Source organism: Pelobates fuscus, chromosome 9 (assembly GCF_036172605.1).
Source record: "Pelobates fuscus isolate aPelFus1 chromosome 9, aPelFus1.pri, whole genome shotgun sequence".
NCBI lineage: Eukaryota > Metazoa > Chordata > Amphibia > Anura > Pelobatidae > Pelobates > Pelobates fuscus.
Genome location: NC_086325.1, coordinates 169353485 through 169375666, shown reverse-complemented (window position 1 = coordinate 169375666; position 22182 = coordinate 169353485). Strand labels below are relative to the sequence as shown.

Sequence of the window (22182 nt, the reverse complement as noted above, 5' to 3'; positions counted from 1 at the left end):
CGCAATAGCCTGGCGTTGTCCCCAGCCACCCAGTTCAACGGGTTGTGATCCGTGAGCAAAGAAAAGGGCTGTCCATACAAGTACGGCTGTAACTTTGTAAGGGCCCACACCACAGCCAGACATTCCATCTCGATGGCGGGGTAGCTTACTTCTCTTGGTAACAGCTTCCGAGTGATGTAAGCCACGGGATGTTCTCCGCCATTGGCCCCGACTTGGCTCAGTACTGCCCCCAATCCAAACATAGAAGCGTCTATGTGAACAAGAAAACGTTTAGTTGCATTGGGAGCTGCCAATAGGGGCATTTATAAGGGCATTTTTCAACTGCTGGAATGTCTGCTCACACTCCGGGTCCAGGTCACTTGGCGGGGAAGGTTCTTCCAGGTAAGATCAGTAAAGGGCTTGGCCAGGGCGCTATAATTGGGCACAAACTTCCTATAGTACCCTGCCGATCCTAAAAAGGCTAACACCTGAATCTTAGTTCTGGGAGTTGGACACTGGACTACAGCCTCTACTTCAGCTGGCTCAGCCTTCTGCTGCCCACATCCTACTCGATGTCCCAGGTACTGCACCTCGGCCATTCCTATAGTACATTTGGCAGGCTTCAGAGTTAAGCCTGCTTCCCTAATTCTGTCCAGAACCGCTCCTATATGGGCCGAGTGTTCTTGCTAAAAATGGCGATATCATCTAAATATGCGTAGGTATAGTCTTGGAACCCGTCTAGGAATTGGTATAAGCCGAATGGTGTGACAAAGGCTGGCTTAGGGTTAGCTTCAGGGGCTAGGGGGATCTGCCAATACCCCTTAAAAAGATTGATTGTAGGGAGGTATTGCCCCCTGGTCATCCTGTCCAACAGATCGTCTATCCTAGGCATAGGATAGGCATCGGACACTGTCTTCTCATTTAGCCTCCGGTAGGCCACGCAGAAGCGGGTCGTACCGTCTGGCTTGGGTACGAGGACAACTGAGGAGGCCCAGTGGCTGTCAGATGCAGCATCTAATGGATCTCCTTGCGCATGTTTTCCCGTACTGCCTCAGGGATGCGGTATGGGGTCTGGCGCATTGGGAGTTGACCTGGTATCTCTACTTGGTGAATGGCCAGAGAACTGTATCCAGGTACATTAGAGAAGGTGTCTTTCTTCTCTCTTAACAATTGTTGTACTTCCATCCGCTCCTGTGGGCTCAACCGATCTCCCAATTTGACCTCTTCTATCTCACCAGACAGACTTCCGTCCCCTAAGAGGTCTGGAAGGAGAAGGTTGTCAAAATCTTCAGAGGTAGGTGTGCATATTGCGGTCACCTCCTCTGAGCACTCATGGTAGGGCTTCAGCATGTTCACATGGAGCATGTGTCGCCCCCCTGACCCTGCAAATGGACCAATTATATAGGTGGTGTCACATCTCTGTTCCAACACTTTATAAGGGCCCTGCCAGGCAGCCTGTAATTTACCATGTTGGACAGGTTATAAAACTAGAACTTTCTGTCCGACCTGAAAGCCACGGTCCCTGGCTCCCCGATCATACCATGTGCGCTGACGGTTCTAGGCCACCTGGAGGTTTTCCTGTACCGATCTAGTTAATTACTCCAGTCGGACCCGGAATTCCAGCACATATGGTATGATGGGAGTACCGTCCTGGCTACGGTCTCCCTCCCAATGTTCCCTGATGAGGTCTAAGGGTCCTCGCACCCGCCTCCCAAACAGTAATTCAAGCGGGGAAAATCCTGTGGATTCCTGCGGCACCTCCCGGTATGCAAACAGGAGATGTGGCAGGAATCTCTCCCAGTCCTGATGGGTTTCGGCGAATGTTCGGAGCATCTGTTTCAACGTTCAGTTAAAACGTTGACAAAGCACATTGGTCTGGGGATGGTAGGGGGCACTGACTATCGGCTTAATGCAACAGATCTTCCAGAGGTGGTGTGTAATCTCCGCTGTGAATTGAGTACCCCGATCCAAAATTATCTCCCTGGGTAACCCCATTCGGGAGAAAATCCGCATGAGGGCCTTAGCTATAGTTTCAGCGTGGATATTAGTTAAGGCCACCGCCCCTGGTTACCTGGTAGCGTAGTCCACCACTGTCAAGATATACTTCTTGCCAGAGGGGCTAGGCTTGACTAATGGACCTACTATATCCACTGCTATACGGCTGAAGGATTCCTCGATTATGGGTAATGGGTGTAACTTAGCTTTTCGGCAATCCCCCCTCTTACCTACTCTCTGGTACGTATCACAGGTCTGGCAATATCTCCTGACTTCCTGATTAATCCCTGGCCAAAAGAAATTCTGGGTAAGTCGGTACCGGGTGCGACTTACTCCTAAAAGTCCGGATATCCGGAGTAACTCCTGTCGGTACCGCTGAGGTACCACTAGCTGTCTAGTGGGAATCGGTTCAGACCCGGCTACTAGTTTCTCTGATTCCCTGTACAATAACTTCTTGTCCCACACAAATCTCTCCGCCTCCGCCCCGGGTTGGTCAGAGGTGACCCTGTCTCTATACACTTGTAGCGTGGGGTCTGTGGTCACCTCTGCCTCAAACTCGCTAGGGGCAGCCCAGGAAACACACTCTAGGGATGGGGTAATGTTTCTTACCTGATCCTTCGGGTGTGAGTTGTGGTCCTGGGTGCAGGCCTGTTGCCGGGTAACAACCGGGTATGCTTCTCCATAAATCATACATCCCTGGATAGCCCTGATCTGGGTGAACAACATATCCAAAAATCACCCAGATAAGAGAAGGGGTTCAAAAGTTTTATTGAAGTCATATTTGACTGACCGCAAGCATGGCTTTCATGCCCAAAACAGTTCCACAGATTTAGGCTGTGTGGCCGGTCTATCTTCTCCTCTATCCTGGAGATAATTGGCTTAAGTGGCTGTGGTAACTTAATTATCTCCAGGTAAAGAAAATATCTCCAAGTCAAAACTGTTACAAAAATCACATAAAAATACATAACTCATATAATACAATGTTTAACCTATATGTCCAACATATCCCCAGATAGCTTGGATCTAAGCGCTCCAATGTTAAAAGTGCCCTATAGTACAAGTAAGGGTGAGGTCAGAAAATAGCAAGGGCTGATGGGAGATTGAGGAGGGACAAAGCAGCCAGTTTTAACTGGTCAGGCAGTGTTCCTGGGACAATAGAACAGGAAAAAGGGGGAGGGGAAGAGGCACATTTTCCCATGGAAGTCACTTTTTAGCCTGTCTTTTTGCAGGGCAGGGCCCATAGTCTCCAAAATCTCATGAAGGGGAGTTTGTCAGAGATGGATACAGTACACATATTCCCTCCCTCAGCATGAGAGATAACTTAATTATCTTTAAGTTGTAAAACACTAATTTTTCCCCAATTCTTGAATATACCCCAAAACCATAACATACACCCATAATTTACGTATCCCCAGATAGCCCCGATCTGGGTGAACAACATAATGAAAAATCACCCAGATCGGTTCAGGGGTTCGCCAATTTCCTGGAAGTCTTAGTTTTACCGACCGCAAACGAGGTGTATGCCCAAAATAGTTCCACACGAAAGGGCTGTGCGGTTGGTCTCTGTTTGAGTAGCCAAAACATGCAAAATCCTAGGGCTAGGGCATTCGTGGCTTAGTTCGGCATAATCCCCTCGTTCGTATTAGTTATTCTTAGAGAATACCGCTCTGTTCGGGTGGGTTTTCACGAACATATACGATGTTGGAGGTTTTAGCGGTGTTCGTACCGTCGAGTGCCCAATTTGGGTTCCAGACACTCGATGACACTCGATGACCAAACCCTGCTGGTGTAATTTGTATGCCAAGATGGCTGCCACCACGTGTTCGTCTACACGAATGACGGCCACCCAGAGGAGCACACAGGGGTTCAGGCATCTGCGGTTAACCAGATATGCAGAAGGTTAATAGGGTCAATTGGTGCCACACTCCTCTCCTGGGTGGCCGGGTCGATCGGTACTTTGTTCGTTTGTCGAACCATATAGTGTAATCCAATATAAATGTTATTAGTACCGAACAACTAGACAAAATATCACAGTAACACAGTGTTGCAATGGAGGGATACAATAAAACAGAACAAAGTACACACACAGCGGTATGGACAGCCTCTAGTACCAAAAAAGGGGTACTGAACTATAGCCCATTCCGCTACACCTGGATGAAACATGTCCATGTCTGGTCAGAGTCCAGGAGGCCATAGAGCCTGGGGAATCTGTCAGCTATTCGCCATCTCTATCCTGCAATGTGCCATCCCTGGATGGAACGTGTCCATGTGTGGTCAGAGTCCAGGAGGGCACAGAGCCTGTAGACCCGGCCAGCTATTCACTATCTCTATCCTGCGATGTTCCATCCCATCCATGTGTGGTCAGAGTCCAGGAGGCCATAGAGCCTGGGGAATCTTTCAGCTATTCGACATCTCTATTCTGCAATGTGCCATCCCTGGATAGAACGTGTCAATGTGTGGTCAGAGTCCAGGAGGGTACAGAGCCTGTAGACCCGGCCAGCTATTCACTATCTCTATCCTGCGATGTGCCATCCCTGGATGGAACGTGTCCATGTGTGGTCAGAGTCCAGGAGATCACAGTGCCTGGGGACTCGCCCAGATATTCGCTATCTCTATCCTGCGATGTGCCATTCCTGGATGAAACATTGACATTGACCAGACATGGACAATGTCAGAGTCCAGGAGGCCACAGAGCCTGGGGAATTGGCCAGCTATTCGCTATCTCTATTCTGTGATGTGCATTAATGTAGTCTGTTCCGCACTCACCTCATCACCTTCACTCCATTTCTCAAAACCTCCAAATCCACAGAGAAATTGCCGTTGGAGTGTGCTACGAGATTCAAGTCACAGAACTCAGCCTGAAACACAATGAGTGGTAATGAAGGGCAGATAGTGTTAATATAGAGCAATCAGCAGATACAATAGTAAAATTTGGTACATGTGGATGGTTCATAGTTTAAGAAAATACAGTTAACATGCCGGAAGGGGTAGAATAGAGGTAACATACAGGAAGGGGTAGAAGAGAGGTAACATACAGTAAGGGGTAGAAGAGAGGTAACATGCAGGTAGGAGTAGAAGAGAGGTAACATGCAGGTAGGAGTAGAAGAGAGGTAACATACAGTAAGGGGTAGAAGAGAGGTTACAAACAGTATGGGGTAGAAGAGAGGTTACATACAGTATGGGGTAGAAGAGAGGTTACATACAGTATGGGGTAGAAGAGAGGTAACATACAGTAAGGGGTAGAAGAGAGGTAACATTGAGTAAGGGGTAGAATAGAGATTGTGGCGAAAGCCACTTCGCCACTGGGGTTTGGAGGGGACTACTTGCCAGCCTTTTACCCTGTGACTATGGCCCCTTTAATTTATTGTGGTTGAGAGACCCTATTTGTGGCTATTGGTTCTTTAAACAATGGTTCCTCAAAATCCTGAACAGTCGACGTGGCCGCCATTCGAACATGTGGTGGCGGCCATCTTTTTTACATGGACCAAAACCGCGAATATACTTCAGGGGGACTTAGCCGCGAATGCCCTGGAACTATTTTCGGCATGAAAACCTCATGGTTCCTGGTCGGTCCTCCAGCGGCACTTCTATGGAACTATTTTAAGCATGAGACTTCCATAAAATTTCTAAATCCCTTATCTGATCTGGGTGATTTTTGGATACGTTGCTACAGCTGATCCTGCTATACTCTCCTGGAGGAGAGTTACCCACTGGAACCTGGAGCCTTGTCGTAGGTCCAGGGTGGGCAGAAGACGGCGAGACCCCAACCAAGCTGCGGTGGTTAGTGGGGTCTGCAGTGCTTATGGTCCTTGGTGAGCACGAGGAGCATCCGTCGGCAAACGGTCTGTCACAGAGATAACATACAGTAAGGGGTAGAAGAGAGGTAACATACAGGGAGGGGTATAATAGAGGTAACATACAGGGAGGGGTAGAATAGAGGTAACATACAGTAAGGGATAGAATAGAGGTAACATACAGGGAGGGGTAGAATAGAGGTAACATACAGGGATTAATATGAGAGATTGTATGTATATTTTGTGAGTTATGAATATTGTATGAAACTGTATTTTCCTGCATGTGATAATTAAGTTAACCCATTGTGAACAGTAATTATATCACAGGCAGAGGGGAGGGTTTGTTTGTCCTAACTGGGAGTGTCTGAGTGTATTATTATGTGTTTGATTGGCTGTTCTACAAAACCATGTGGGTGGTAACTGTGTGTAAAAACTTGCATAAAAGAAAGCCCTTTGGTGCTGATTAAATAGATCTTCTTGACCCTCTAACTCGCAGCCTTGCCTCGTGTTTGTAGGGGACAGCTATAATCACTACAGGGATTGCTATGCTCTGCATACTCCCTTGGCTACTGAGCTCTTGTAAGAGCTCTTGTTCCTGATCCTGCTTCGCTCTACAGAAGGAAGAGGTTCACCCACTGGAACCTGGAGCCTAGTCATAGGTCCAGGGTGGATAGCAGACGGCGAGATCACAGCCCAGCAGCGGCGGTTCGTGGAGTCTGCAGTACTTATGGTGTCTACAGTGCTGATGGTTTGGTGAGCGCTAGGAGCATCCTTTCTATGGTCCAACTTTCAGCTAGCCTGGAGACAACCATAACATTTCATGGCAGCGGTGGGATGGCGTCCTAGCGCAAGGAGCAGCACTGGTATCGTATGAGAGTTTATTGAGGGCAACGCTAGCCACTGCGCAGCGTCCCTACCTACAGCAGCATGGAGCTAGCAAGACCCTGGACAGCAGCCAGTGAAAAGCACCTCAACCTGATATGTCGCTATGAGGGTGCAGATTTCGTTAAAGAAGTAAAAAGGCGGCTAATCCGGTATGGTCCAGACCCTGTGCAGGAGGTGGTCAGTCGAATCATGCAGGAATTGTATACTGAGAACCATGCGGCACGGGACTATGAGTGCAAACTGTGGAGCTGGAGGATATGGGCACCCAGACTCCAGCGGCAGAATAAGTTACAGGGAGAGGAGAGCGGACCTCATAGACTGGTCCTGGGAGGACCCCCAGCAGGCAGGTGGAGATGGGACCAACGTCTCTCTACCGGCCCTACAGGGATGCTGGGCAGTCGGCCCAGATCCCCAGGGGCAGACCCAATTACAGGGAGAGGAGAGCATCAACCTCTCTCCCCAGCGGCAGGGTAAGTGTCAGGGAGAAGAGACAGCCGGTCTCTCTCCCCAGCAGCACTATGTTCCACAGGGAGCGGAGCGCATCGACCTCCCTCCCCAGCAGCCGTGTGGAGAGGGTGAGGAGACAACCGGCCTCTCTTCCCAGCAGCAGTATGTTCTACAGGGAGCAGAGAGCATCGACCTCCCTCCCCAACGGCAGAAGGAGTATCAGAAGGAGGAGGTAAGCCAATTCTCCACTAGCTAACGCCTACCTTGGTCCCAGGGTTAACAGAGGGGATGTTAACACCCACGTTCCCCTTGCTACAGGGCAGGACTATGCCCCAATCCCCTCAGCAGAAGAGTTGGCAGTTGGGCAGAGTGCAGTTGACCTCTGCCCTCCCTTTTTCCCTTGTCCAGAGCCTGACGTCATGCAGGCTATCCCAGCGGAAGAGCTGGCATCAGGGCAGAGCACCTGGTCATAGGTCCAGGGTGGATAGCAGACGGAGAGATCACAGCCCAGCAGCGGCGGTTCATGGAGTCTGCAGTACTTATGGTGTCTACAGTGCTGATGGTCCTTTGGTGAGCGCTAGGAGCATCCTTTCTATGGTCCAACTTTCAGCTAGCCTGGAGGCAACCGTAACAGGGTAGAATAGAGGTAACATACAGGAAGGGGTAGAAGAGAGGTAACATACAGTAAGGGGTAGAAGAGAGGTAACATACAGGAAGGGGTAGAAGAGAGGTAACATACAGGGAGGGATAGAAGAGAGGTAACATACAGGGAGGGGTAGAAGAGAGGTAACATACAGGGAGGGGTAGAAGAGAGGTTACATACAGGAAGGGGTAGAATAGAGGTAACATACAGTATGGGGTAGAAGAGTGGTAACATTCAGGGAGGGTAGAATAGAGGTAACATATAGTAAGGGGTAGAATAGAGGTAACATATAGTAAGGGGTAGAAGAGAGGTAACGTACAGTAAGGGGTAGAAGAGCGGTAACGTACAGTAAGGGGGTAGAATAGAGGTAACATACAGTAATGGGTAGAATAGAGGTAGCATACAGTAAGGGGTAGAATATAGGTAACATACAGGGAGTGGGTAGAAGAGAGGTAACATACAGGGAGGGGTAGAAGAGAGGTAACATATGGGAATATGATGAAGCCTTTAACAGGTGAAACACGTAAAGTGGGTCCCTCTGAAGATATTTGATACTGCTTTTATTGTTTTTATTTAATAAATGGTAAATGTTTATATTTACAAATTTATTTTTTCACCTTCATTTTATTCACTTCCTGGCACCATCATATTTGGGGATTATAACACCTATGCTGTATACACTAGAGCAAGTTCTGCTCTAGTAAATGTGAGTACATTACTCTATTCTCTTTTGAACACTAAAAAGTACTTACTTCACTATTAGAATATTTTTCTATGTTTTTATATATGACCTGCATACTCCACCTTATCCGAGATACCAGAGACGTCTAGACCTACATATATCCTTAGACGGGGATTGTTCCATCCATGCGCATCACAGCTGAGCTCTAAATTAGCTCTAGCAAATGTGAGTGATATTATTTAAGATTTTTCTAGTATTCACCAACTGGACATACCATATTGCACTATTCCACATATTGCATGTATTCCTTTGTCTTTTTTGTTTCTGATGTCAATTGTGTGTACAATTCCAAAAGATTTGTGTACGTATACACCTTTTATTTATACTGTTTGGGGCGCGGTCCCCTTCTACTCTTTGTCTATATTGAGGTAATAAGCAGTAAGTACAGATATTGGAGTAATATACAGTGTGACAGACCCATCTGTCTTTAAAATACTTTTATTCCTCCTTGGTTCGTCTGTTTGTTCGTCTAATTGACTGTCCGTACAGCCCTTTAGTTTATTTACCCTTTTCCCGAATAAACTGCCGAACGGCCGGCCACCCAGCGTGGAAGTGTTCTGCTGGTTAACCTCTTGGCCTCATTAGAACGTTGTGGTTAACCGCAGCTACTTCCTAATTGTTGAATGTCAGGTGGGTGGTCGTCGTTCGTATTCCGACCATGAGGCGGCGGCCATCTTGGACGTACGAATGCCCAGCGGTGTTCGTCGACAATTTCATGGAACTAAAAACGGACACTATTTCTCATGAACACCACTGAAGCTGCCGACCTCCCATCTTCTGATCATCCCGCATACGAACGTCGGCCCGTTCGGTACTTTGTCTACACGAATGGACTTACCCCGGATAGCTACGCCTAGAACTCAGGAACCACCTGGAACAACTGTCTCTGATGGTAAGAGAGAACCTCCAGGCGACCCAGGGGAGACAGAAGCGCTGGTACGATCGGGGTGCCTGACAGCGGGTCTTCCAGGTGGGGCAGAAGGTACTCATGCTCAAACCTGTGAAGACAGATAAGATGCAAGCATCTTGGCAGGGCCCGTATAAAGTGGTAGCTCAGGTATGTGATTCTACCTATATTATTGATCCTAAGACCAAGAAGTCTAGGATACACTTAGTCGGATATAGGTCTGAGTACAATGTTTCTTTTGAAACCATAAATGTATTAAATCATAAGCATGAATATATAAAAAAAAGAGAAAAAATAATAAACACACTAATAAACCAAGAGGAGAAAATGGAGCTCAGTGAGCTATATGGGAAGTCTAACTCAAAGCTAATACTGAGGTATTGCTAAAGGACATTTAAATGCCCAGTATATGAAAAGAGAAAAGATGAATAAACAGCCTCCAGAGGAGCTAGAAATATCTCTCAAGTATAAGGCATAACATCTCAAGTATGAGGCAACTGCTCAGCCAAAGTCTAATACAAAAGACACCCTCCAGCCCCAGTAATAGTAGCCCTCCAAAATAGACAGGAACAGATAAAGCACGTTGTATCAGTGCTACAATGTTATACACACTAACTAGTGCTACGAGTAACAGTCCTGTATAGAGAGGGCTATCTGGGAGACAGGAATCCCTAGCTAAACTTAGTTCAAATATGGCTCCAACTCCCCATAGCTAAATAAACACCCCAAACAGTGTGGAAATGAAAAGTGCAGTGATTATAAAATCATCCTATCGCCTAACGCGTTTCGGCGCTACAAGAAGCGCCTTTCTCAAAGGCTATCAATGAGGGTAATCGTTTGAGCGGGCATTTAAGTCCCGAGTGACATAGTTAATGAACCAATCAGAAGGTTACGTGGGCGGCGTTACGTATACACGCCTACCCACCAGGATAGTACCACCTTTCTGTCAGACGTCCATGATCGCGCCAATCGGAATGAGGTGGGTGGAGCTAAGTGCCGAACATGGAAACACATATGAATTGTGTTGCCATGGACACAAGCTTTCGCCCACCATGGTAAAGGGATAACTTGGGCATTCTGATCGGAGCTTGTTTATATATCAATAGTCAGCGGGCATTTATACTGCACTGCCAACATAAACCAGATATGTGCTGCAGAAATGCAGTCTCCAATCTTTTACCGGTAGTAATAGCTACTATAAATCTAGAAAGAGGCAAACAAAAGTCTCCCCTATACCCCATAGTTATTTTACTACTATTGATATATAAACAAGCTCCGATCAGAATGCCCAAGTTATCCCTTTACCATGGTGGGCGAAAGCTTGTGTCCATGGCAACACAATTCATATGTGTTTCCATGTTCGGCACTTAGCTCCGCCCACCTCATTCCGATTGGCGCGATCATGGACGTCTGACAGAAAGGTGGTACTATCCTGGTGGGTAGGCGTGTATACGTAACGCCGCCCACGTAACCTTCTGATTGGTTCATTAACTATGTCACTCAGGACTTAAATACCCGCTCAAACGATTACCCTCATTGATAGCCTTTGAGAAAGGCGCTTCTTGTAGCGCCGAAACGCGTTAGGCGATAGGATGATTTTATAATCACTGCACTTTTCATTTCCACACTGTTTGGGGTGTTTATTTAGCTATGGGGAGTTGGAGCCATATTTGAACTAAGTTTAGCTAGGGATTCCTGTCTCCCAGATAGCCCTCTCTATACAGGACTGTTACTCGTAGCACTAGTTAGTGTGTATAACATTGTAGCACTGATACAACGTGCTTTATCTGTTCCTGTCTATTTTGGAGGGCTACTATTACTGGGGCTGGAGGGTGTCTTTTGTATTAGACTTTGGCTGAGCAGTTGCCTCATACTTGAGATGTTATGCCTTATACTTGAGAGATATTTCTAGCTCCTCTGGAGGCTGTTTATTCATCTTTTCTCTTTTCATATACTGGGCATTTAAATGTCCTTTAGCAATACCTCAGTATTAGCTTTGAGTTAGACTTCCCATATAGCTCACTGAGCTCCATTTTCTCCTCTTGGTTTATTAGTGTGTTTATTATTTTTTCTCTTTTTTTTATATATTCATGCTTATGATTTAATACATTTATGGTTTCAAAAGAAACATTGTACTCAGACCTATATCCGACTAAGTGTATCCTAGACTTCTTGGTCTTAGGATCACTTTTCTTTTTTCTCCTTTGCAGTACATATTAAGGGTTACCCCCTTCTTGGATATGGTCTGGACACACTCCATTGTCCCTGTTTAAGGGATATTTTCTTTTTCTGTTTTACCTATATTATTGCCAGGTGTGCAGATGAAAGGATCCAGCGATCCTTTCATGTGAACATGCTGAAGGAGTATCAGGAAAGACAGGAGAATGTCGCTGCAGTGTGTGGCCCTGCTGGAGACGACTCTGAAAGTTTACCTCTTCCCTACTTACTAGAGAAGGATCCCCAGACTGACCTCACTAGTCTTGTACAGCTAGGGGATCATTGAACACTCAGACAGTCCTTGGGCCTCGCCTGTAGTCCTGGTGCCTAAGAAAGATAGGACCACCTGGTTCTGTGTGGACTACAGGCGGCTCAACAAGAAGACTACCTGTGGTCTCCAGCTTGTGAAGCCGCGTTTCTTGCTCTCAAACAAGTCCTTGTAAATGCCCCTGTCTTGGCTGCCCCAGTACCTAACAAAGTTTTCTTGTCCAGACGCTTCCATGTTTGGACTAGGGGCAGTGCTGAGCCAAGTCGGAGAGGATGGAGGAGAGCACCCTGTCGCAGAAAATTACTACCCCAAGAAGTGAGCTATGCGGCAGTGGAAAAAGAATGTTTGGCCCTGGTTTGGGCACTGAAAAAACTGAATCGCCTATTTGTACAGACAGGAATTTTTCCTTGTGACTGGCCACAACCCATTGGTCTGGCTTAACCGGGTTTCAGGAGACAATGGCAGCTTGCTGCGGTGGAGCTTAGCCTTGCAACCTTATAACTTCACCATCAGCTACAGACCCGGGAAAGCAGAATGGAAATGCTGATGGGTTGTCCCGACAAACAGACATCACTCCGGCCTCCTAGTTCCGGTCATCCCCAAGTTGACCCGCAAAGGATCAAGCCGGGTATGCCGGAGTGTCCCACAAGGAGGGAGCCATGTGACAGACCCATCTGTCTTTAAAATACTTTTATTCCTCCTTGGTTCGTGTGTTCGTCTTATTGACTGTCCGTACAGCCCTTTAGTTTATTTACCCTTTTCCCAAATAAACTGCTGAACGGCCGGCCACCCAGCATGGAAGTGTGCTGCTGGTTAACCTCTTGGCCTCATTAGAACGTTGTGGTTAACCGCAGACACTTCCTAATTGTTGAATATCGGTTGGGTGGTCGTCGTTCGTATGCCGACCACGAGGTGGCGGCCATCTTGGACGTACAAATGCCCAGCGATGTTCGTCGACGATTTCATGGAACTAAAAACGGACACTATTTCTCACGAACACCGCTACAGCCGCCAACCTCCCGTCTACTGATCATCCCGCATACGAACGCCGGCCCGTTCGGTACTTTGTCTACACGAATGGACTTACCCCGGATAGCTACTGTCACGATTCGGGGAACCCAACACGCTAACACACACACAGAAAAGGTGCAGTACCGGACCTTAGAGTGGCCGGGCTAAGCACACAAAGAATAGTCAGGAGACAAGCCGAGTAAGGGGAACCAGAAGACAGAATAACGAGAAACAAGCCGAGGTCAAAGGGTAGGAGAAAGTCACAAAGTCAGATTAACAAGCCAGAGAGTACGTAACCAGAAACACAAGTTCAGTAGCAATACTAGCAAGCAAAGACCACAACAGGGCAGGGAGGAACAGGAAAGGTTAGTATTTAAACCATAAGGTTAATTCTGATTGGATAATTTCCAATCAGAATTAACAATCACACGTGGGAGATATCTAAACCTCCCACTGTGATTGAGGCACTGTGCCTTTAACGCCGGGTCAGGTAACTGACCCCGGCGTGTAATATATTGGGCGGTCTCCCAGCGTGCAGCGTCATGCATACTGCCCCTGGGGGACGTGGAGGAAGACGCGGGCGGCATCCGAGGCTGGAAGGATGCCGCTCGCCGAGCCCACGAGGAGGAGGGGACCGCGGACGGCTGGAGGGTGAGTACTGCGAGCGGAGTGCAGCCTCCCCTCGCAGCCGCCCGCATATCCCAACATTACCCCCCTCGAAGACCGCCCGGAGGGCAGGAAGCAGAAGGCTTCAAAGGAAACCGGGCATGAAAGGAGTGGACCAAAGAGGGAGCGTGCAGATCAGAGCTCGAAACCCAAGACCGCTCCTCAGGGCCGTACCCCTTCCAATCCACCAGATATTGCAGCCGACCCCTAGAAACATGAGAGTCAAGAAGGGCAGCCACCTCGTACACGTCACTAGGGACAGCGCGAGGGGAAACGGGCCGCCCGAAGGGACGAGAGAACCGGTAACACAGCAAGGGCTTCAAAAGCGAGACGTGAAACGTGTTCGGAATACGCATGGAAGGAGGCAGGTCAAGGGAGTAGGAAACGGGGTTAACCCTACGTAACACCTTGTAGGGACCAAGAAATCTGGGAGCAAATTTCATCGAGGGAACCTTGAGACGGAGGTTCTTGGAGGACAACCATACCCTATCACCCGGAACATAAGAAGGGGCCGCAACCCTACGGCGATCAGCAAACTTCTTCTCAGCAGCTGCTGAACGAGACAGCGCAACATGGACCTGATCCCACATCTTCCGCAAAGAGGCGAGGTGCTGGTCCAAGGCGGGCATTCCCTTGTCGGAGAACGCACCGGGAAGGACAGAAGGCCGAAACCCATAAGCAACCTCAAAAGGACTTAAGCCAGTAGACGAATGAGACACCGTATTCCTGGCAAATTCAGCCCACGGAAGGAGGAGAGACCAGTCGTCCTGGTGCGCATTAGTGAAGCAGCGCAAATACAATTCCACAGACTGATTAGCACGTTCGGCCACACCATTAGATTGTGGGTGATAGGAGGAAGTGAACGACAAGGAGACCCCCATCTCAGCACAAAAGCCCCTCCAAAACCGAGAGACAAATTGAGGGCCCCTGTCAGATATGATATCCTGAGGTACCCCATGCAAGCGGAACACTTCTTTGGCAAACACCTGAGCTAGCTGAACCGCAGAAGGCAGTTTCTTAAGCGGAATAAAGTGCGCCATTTTAGAGAACCTATCCGTCACAGTCAATATCACTGTCTGACCATCAGAAAGAGGAAGGTCTACAATGAAATCCATGGATAAGTGGGTCCATGGTTTCTTGGGTATAGATAGAGGCATCAGTAGACCCTGGGGTCTTACATTAGGGGACTTACACTGCGTACAGACCCGACAAGCCTGTACAAAATCCACTACGTCTCGCTTAAGTGAAGGCCACCAGAACTGTTGAAGGAGGCCCTTATAGGTTTTGGTAACCCCCGGATGACCAGCAGTTTTAGTGGTGTGAAATAAAGTTAACAACTTTTTTCTGTCATTTGCTTTAACGTATAGTTTACCAACCGGCGTCTCAGGGGGTGCTTGGGTTTGGTATGTCTTAATACTATCAAGGAAAGGAGACGAAACAACCAAACGGGTAGCAGCTATTATCTGAGACGCAGGTACAATAGGTACAGGAGTCGGGTTAACAAATTCTAACGGTTCATGCTGTCGAGAGATAGCGTCAGCTTTGGCATTACGGCAACCAGGTCTATGGGTAATAACGTATTGGAAGCGTGAAAGAAATAGAGACCATCTAGCCTGCCGGGCAGATAACCTTCTAGCATCAGCTATATAGGAGAGGTTTTATGATCTGTTATAACCATAATTTTATTTCTAGAACCCTCTAATAAGTACCTCCATTCCTTAAAAGCTAACACAATAGCTAATAGTTCCCTGTTCCCAACATCGTAATTCTTTTCTGGATCAGACAACCTTTTAGAAAAATAACAACAGGGATGGAGGGGTTTGTCATACGACAACCTCTGTGACAGTACTGCTCCCACACCCGACTCAGAAGCGTCTACTTCCATAACAAAGGGAAGAGAAGGATTAGGGTGGTGCAGCACTGGAGCAGAGGCAAATGCCTTTTTGAGAGTTTCGAAGGCCTTAAGGGCTTCAGGAGTCCAAACCCTAGGATGTAGACCTTTTTTTGTCAGCTTCGTTATAGGAGAGATAAGTGGTGAAATGTTTTTTTATAAATTTCCTATAATAGTTGGCAAATCCTATAAAACGCTGGATAGCCTTCAGTCCTTGGGGAAGTGGCCAGGACAGTATGGCTTCCAATTTAGCAGGATCCATACTGAAACCCTGTTCAGTAATTATATATCCAAGTAATTGCACAGAGGTCTGATCGAATAAACATTTTTCTAACTTACAATAGAGTCCGTTCTGTAATAACTTTTTGAGCACCATCCTAACATGGTTATGGTGTGACTTCAAATCAGGAGAATACACAAGTATGTCGTCAAGGTACACCACGGCACAGACATGCAATAGATCCCTAAGGACATAATTTATGAGGTCCTGAAACACAGCAGGAGCATTACACAGTCCAAAAGGCATGACCAGATATTCGTAATGCCCACTGCGCGTATTGAACGCTGTCTTCCCCTCGTCATTCTCCTTTATATGGACAAGGTTATAAGCCCCCCTGAGGTCTAATTTAGTGAAGAACTTAGAACCTTTAACACGATCAAACAACTCAGTGATGAGGGGGATAGGGTAGGCGTTTTTAATCGTTATATTGTTCAGACCCCTGTAGTCTATACATGGCCTCAAATCGCCCTCCTTCTTTGCCACAAAGAAGAAACCAGCACCAGCAGGGGAGGAGGACCTTCTAATAAAACCTTTACTTAGGGATTCCCGTATGTACTCCTCCATGATCTGGTTTTCTTTCTCAGAAAGAGGGTAGACCTTGCCCCTAGGAGGCATAGTACCTGGTAACAGGTTTATGGCACAGTCATATTCACGATGTGGAGGTAGCTTATCTGCCTCCCTTTTTTCAAAAACCAATGCAAGGTCTGCATAAACAGAAGGGACAGAAACCGAAAGTGGTTTAGCCGTGGGCACGTTGAGTAAACAAACAGGACGTACATGAGCCATACAGTCTCGTTGACAAGATTCCACCCAGGAGAGTATATCTAAACAACCCCAATCAAGTACAGGGTTGTGTTTAACTAACCAGGGAAAACCCAGAACGATGGAGGCAGTAGGAGAGTCAATTATTTGGAAGGTTAACCTTTCCTTGTGCAAAGCACCCACAGACATAACTATTTCCTTGGTTTCATGGGTCACCAGAGGTTTCTCAAGTGGTCTACCATCTATGGCCTCAACGGCCAAGGGTGTAGCCTTTCGGATCAAAGTCAGGGCTGCGGTTTTGGCAAAGTTCTCATCCATAAGGTTGTCTGCCGCACCTGAATCGATCAAGGCTTTGGTTGTTATAGTGGTTTTATTGACCAAAAGAGAAACCGTAATAAACGGTCTGGAGATGGACACATGAGGGGACAAAGTCATAACACCTGAGGCCGACTCCTCTCTAGGCCTTAGGTGCTGCAGTTTCCCTGTACTTTAGGGCAGGCATTACAGTGGTGCCCCTTCTTCCCACAATAAAGGCATAACCCCTCCCTTCTACGGTACGCTCTTTCGGCCTCAGTTAACCCCGTAGCACACAATTGCATGGGTTCGGGGGATGGTTGCCTATGAGCGGGTAACGCTAGTAGTGCAGTACTGGGTAGAGCAGGTAACACCCGTGTATCCAGCCGTCTTTGACTACGCCTCTCTCTAATACGGTTATCAATAAGAATCATATAGTCTATAAGATCATCCAGAAGAACAGGCAATTCCCTGGATGCTATTTCATCCAGTATGTAAGCGGCCAAACCCTCCTGAAAGGCCGTTACGAGGGCGTCATTATTCCAAACCACTTCAGCTGCTAGAGTGCGGAATTCGATAGTGTAATCCGCTACAGATCTATTACCCTGTCGGACCCTAAGCAGAGCTTTGCCAGCAGAAGCAACCCTGCCGGGTTGATCAAACATGCGTTTGAAAGCTGTCAGAAAATCTGCAAAGGACATAGGAGACGTATTCTCCCACATGAGGTTGGCCCATGCTAAAGCTCTCCCGGACAAGTGGTTTATCAAAAAGGCAATTTTAGATCTGTCAGTGGGATAGGAACGTGGATTCATCACCAAATGGATGTCGATTTGGTTGAGGAAACCACGACACAATGCTGGGTCACCGCTGTAGCGCTGTGGCGGCGTCATATGAACTACATGAGCAGGAACGGGTACTGGAGTGGGAATGGGTTCGGGCACAGCAGCAGCAGCCTCCTGAACGGCAGGCTGCAAGTGTGCAGTACGAGCCAGTATGGTTTGCAAAGCTTGAGCAAACTGATCCATACGGTGGTCCAAGCCATCCATTCTAGCCTCCTGATTAACTAGGTGTTGTGGTATGTCAGCAGGTTCCATTATGGCCCTGTTGTAATGTCACGATTCGGGGAACCCAACACGCTAACACACACACAGAAAAGGTGCAGTACCGGACCTTAGAGTGGCCGGGCTATGCACACAAAGAATAGTCAGGAGACAAGCCGAGTAAGGGGAACCAGAAGACAGAATAACGAGAAACAAGCCGAGGTCAAAGGGTAGGAGAAAGTCACAAAGTCAGATTAACAAGCCAGAGAGTACGTAACCAGAAACACAAGTTCAGTAGCAATACTAGCAAGCAAAGACCACAACAGGGCAGGGAGGAACAGGAAAGGTAAGTATTTAAACCATAAGGTTAATTCTGATTGGATAATTTCCAATTAGAATTAACAATCACACGTGGGAGATATCTAAACCTCCCACTGTGATTGAGGCACTGTGCCTTTAACGCCGGGTCAGGTGACTGACCCCGGCGTGTAATATATTGGGCGGTCTCCCAGCGTGCAGCGTCTTGCATGCTGCTGCTGGGGGATGTGGAGGAAGACGCGGGCGGCATCCGAGGCTGGAAGGATGCCGCTCGCCGAGCCCACGAGGAGGAGGGGACTGCGGACGGCTGGAGGGTGAGTACTGCGAGCAGAGTGCAGCCTCCCCTCGCAGCCGCCCGCAGGATCCCGACAGCTACGCCATGGAGCCCATTCGTATACCGTAAGAATATGTGAAAGACTTTGGCTCCATGGCGATTGGACTGTATGTATTTGATCTGAGTGCCATTCGGTAATAATGTGCGCTCAGATCTAAGCTATCTGGTGATACATAAATGTGTATAGTGCATTCGGTAGTTTGCAAGTTATATACTTTGATGTATTTTTATTGTCATGCCTAAAATTTAGTTTTGCCTCTGTCCTTGGAGATAATTGGATTACTTCCCAATTATCTCCAGGATAGAGAGGAGGGTTCTGTACAGTAAATGGGGAGTGTTTATAGCCAAAGTGTTTCCATTGGCTACTGCATTATATTTGTCACAGTTTTCCACCAGGTTCCTTAGGGGAGTGTCCACCTGGTGGAAGCCCGGGCTGGAAGCCCCGATTAAACAGATCACTGTTTGACCCCCAACACGGAGCCTTGTCTCGTTCTTGGGGGGATTTTTTATTCGCATGATTTCCTGTTCGGCTATTTGGTTCGTGGATTATTTTGTATGTTTCCTGTTCGGCTAATTGGAGCTTTCGTTAGCTGCTTCTCCATTCGGAAGGTGAACGTCCTTAGCGGTGTTAACCCCTCTTATACCTGGGTGTACCGTAATATACAGTAAGTACAGATATATTGGAGTAATATACAGTTAGTACAGGTATATTGGGGTAATATACATTGAGTGCAGGTATATTGGTGTAATATACAGTGAGTGCTGGTATATTGAGGTAATATACAGTGAGTACAGGTATATTGGTGAAATATACAGTGAGTGCTGGTATATTGAGATAATATACAGTAAGTACCGGTATATTGGTGTAATATACAGTGATTGCTGGTATATTGAGATAATATACAGTAAGTACCGGTATATTGGTGAAATATACAGTGAGTGCTGGTATATTGAGATAATATACAGTAAGTACAGATATATTGGGGTAATATACAGTGAGTGCAGGTATATTGGGATAATAATATACATTGAGTGCAGGTATATTGGTGTAATATACAGTGAGTGCAGGTATATTGAGGTAATATACAGTACGTACATTGGGGTGATATACAGTAAGTACAGGTATATTGGGGTTATATACAGTAAGTACAGCTATATTGGGTTAATATACAGTAAGTACAGGTATATTGGGGTTATATACAGTAAGTACAGCTATATTGGGTTAATATACAGTAAGTACAGATATATTGGGATAATAATATACATTGAGTGCAGGTATATTGGTGTAATATACAGTGAGTGCAGGTATATTGAGGTAATATACAGTACGTACATTGGGGTGATATACAGTAAGTACAGGTATATTGGGGTGATATACAGTAAGTACAGGTATATTGGGATAATAATATACATTGAGTGCAGGTATATTGGGGTGATATACAGTAAGTACAGGTATATTGGGATAATAATATACATTGAGTGCAGGTATATTGGGTGATATACAGTAAGTACAGGTATATTGGGATAATAATATACATTGAGTGCAGGTATATTGGTGTAATATACAGTGAGTGCAGGTATATTGAGGTAATATACAGTACGTACATTGGGGTGATATACAGTAAGTACAGGTATATTGGGGTTATATACAGTAAGTACAGCTATATTGGGTTAATATACAGTAAGTACAGGTATATTGGGGTTATATACAGTAAGTACAGCTATATTGGGTTAATATACAGTAAGTACAGATATATTGGGATAATAATATACATTGAGTGCAGGTATATTGGTGTAATATACAGTGAGTGCAGGTATATTGAGGTAATATACAGTACGTACATTGGGGTGATATACAGTAAGTACAGGTATATTGGGGTGATATACAGTAAGTACAGGTATATTGGGATAATAATATACATTGAGTGCAGGTATATTGGGGTGATATACAGTAAGTACAGGTATATTGGGATAATAATATACATTGAGTGCAGGTATATTGGGTGATATACAGTAAGTACAGGTATATTGGGGTGATATACAGTAAGTACAGTTATATTGGGGTGATATACAGTAAGTACAGGTATATTGGGGTGATATACAGTAAATGCAGGTATATTGAGGTTATATACAGTAAGTACAGGTATATTGGGATAATAATATACATTGAGTGCAGGTATATTGGGGTGATATACAGTAAGTACAGGTATATTGGGATAATAATATACATTGAGTGCAGGTATATTGGGTGATATACAGTAAGTACAGGTATATTGGGGTGATATACAGTAAGTACAGTTATATTGGGGTGATATACAGTAAGTACAGGTATATTGGGATAATAATATACAGTGAGTGCAGGTATATTGGGGTGATATACAGTAAGTACAGTTATATTGGGGTGATATACAGTAAGTACAGGTATATTGGGGTGATATACAGTAAATGCAGGTATATTGGGGTTATATACAGTAAGTACAGGTATATTGGGATAATAATATACATTGAGTGCAGGTATATTGGGGTGATATACAGTAAGTACAGGTATATTGGGGTGATATACAGTAAATGCAGGTATATTGGGGTTATATACAGTAAGTACAGGTATATTGGGATAATAATATACATTGAGTGCAGGTATATTGGGGTGATATACAGTAAGTACAGGTATATTGGGGTGATATACAGTAAATGCAGGTATATTGGGGTTATATACAGTAAGTACAGGTATATTGGGATAATAATATACATTGAGTGCAGGTATATTGGGGTGATATACAGTAAGTACAGGTATATTGGGATAATAATATACATTGAGTGCAGGTATATTGGGATAATAATATACATTGAGTGCAGGTATATTGGGGTGATATACAGTAAGTAAAGGTATATTGGGATAATAATATACATTGAGTGCAGGTATATTGGGGTGATATACAGTAAGTACAGGTATATTGGGGTTATATACAGTAAGTACAGGTATATTGGGATAATAATATACATTGAGTGCAGGTATATTGGGGTGATATACAGTAAGTACAGGTGTACTGGGTTAATTTACAGAAATTATAATATATATTAAGGTATAGGCAAAGAAATGCACATTTTATAATAATCACTCTTACTTGTTCCACTTTTATGTCAAATTCTCCATTGATTTTCCTTCCCTTAAAATGTTTTGACCTGTAAATACAGTGATAGACAGTTAGTGAAATCAGTAATAGAGGCGGTTAGTGAATACAGTGATAGACATTAAATACAGTGATAGAGGCGGTTAGTGAATACAGTGATAGACAGTAAATACAGTGATAGAGGCGGTTAGTGAATACAGTGATAGACAGTAAATACAGTGATAGAGGCGGTTAGTGAATACAGTGATAGACATTAAATACAGTGATAGAGGCGGTTAGTGAATGCAGTGATAGACAGTAAATACAGTGATAGAGACGGTTAGTGAATGCAGTGATAGACATTAAATACAGTGATAGAGACGGTTAGTGAATACAGTGATAGACAGTAAATACAGTGATAGAGGCGGTTAGTGAATGCAGTGATAGACAGTAAATACAGTGATAGAGACGGTTAGTGAATGCAGTGATAGACATTAAATACAGTGATAGAGGCGGTTAGTGAATGCAGTGCTAGACAGTAAATACAGTGATAGAGACGGTTAGTGAATGCAGTGATAGACAGTAAATACAGTGATAGA

General features: G+C 45.7%; 1 protein-coding gene across 4 annotated transcripts in view; it reads right to left on the bottom strand.

Moving 5' to 3' along the window:
- SYN1 (synapsin I) overlaps positions 1-22182 on the bottom strand; it is a 96255-nt gene that overhangs the window by 57717 nt on the left and 16356 nt on the right. For all 4 annotated transcript variants that reach the window (XM_063433075.1, XM_063433076.1, XM_063433077.1 and 1 more), the window contains exons 2-3: positions 21599-21656; positions 4741-4832 (exon numbers count right to left, since the gene is read on the bottom strand). In XM_063433075.1, the coding sequence (XP_063289145.1) occupies positions 4741-4832; positions 21599-21656 (150 nt within the window). The remainder of the gene's footprint in view (positions 1-4740; positions 4833-21598; positions 21657-22182) is intronic.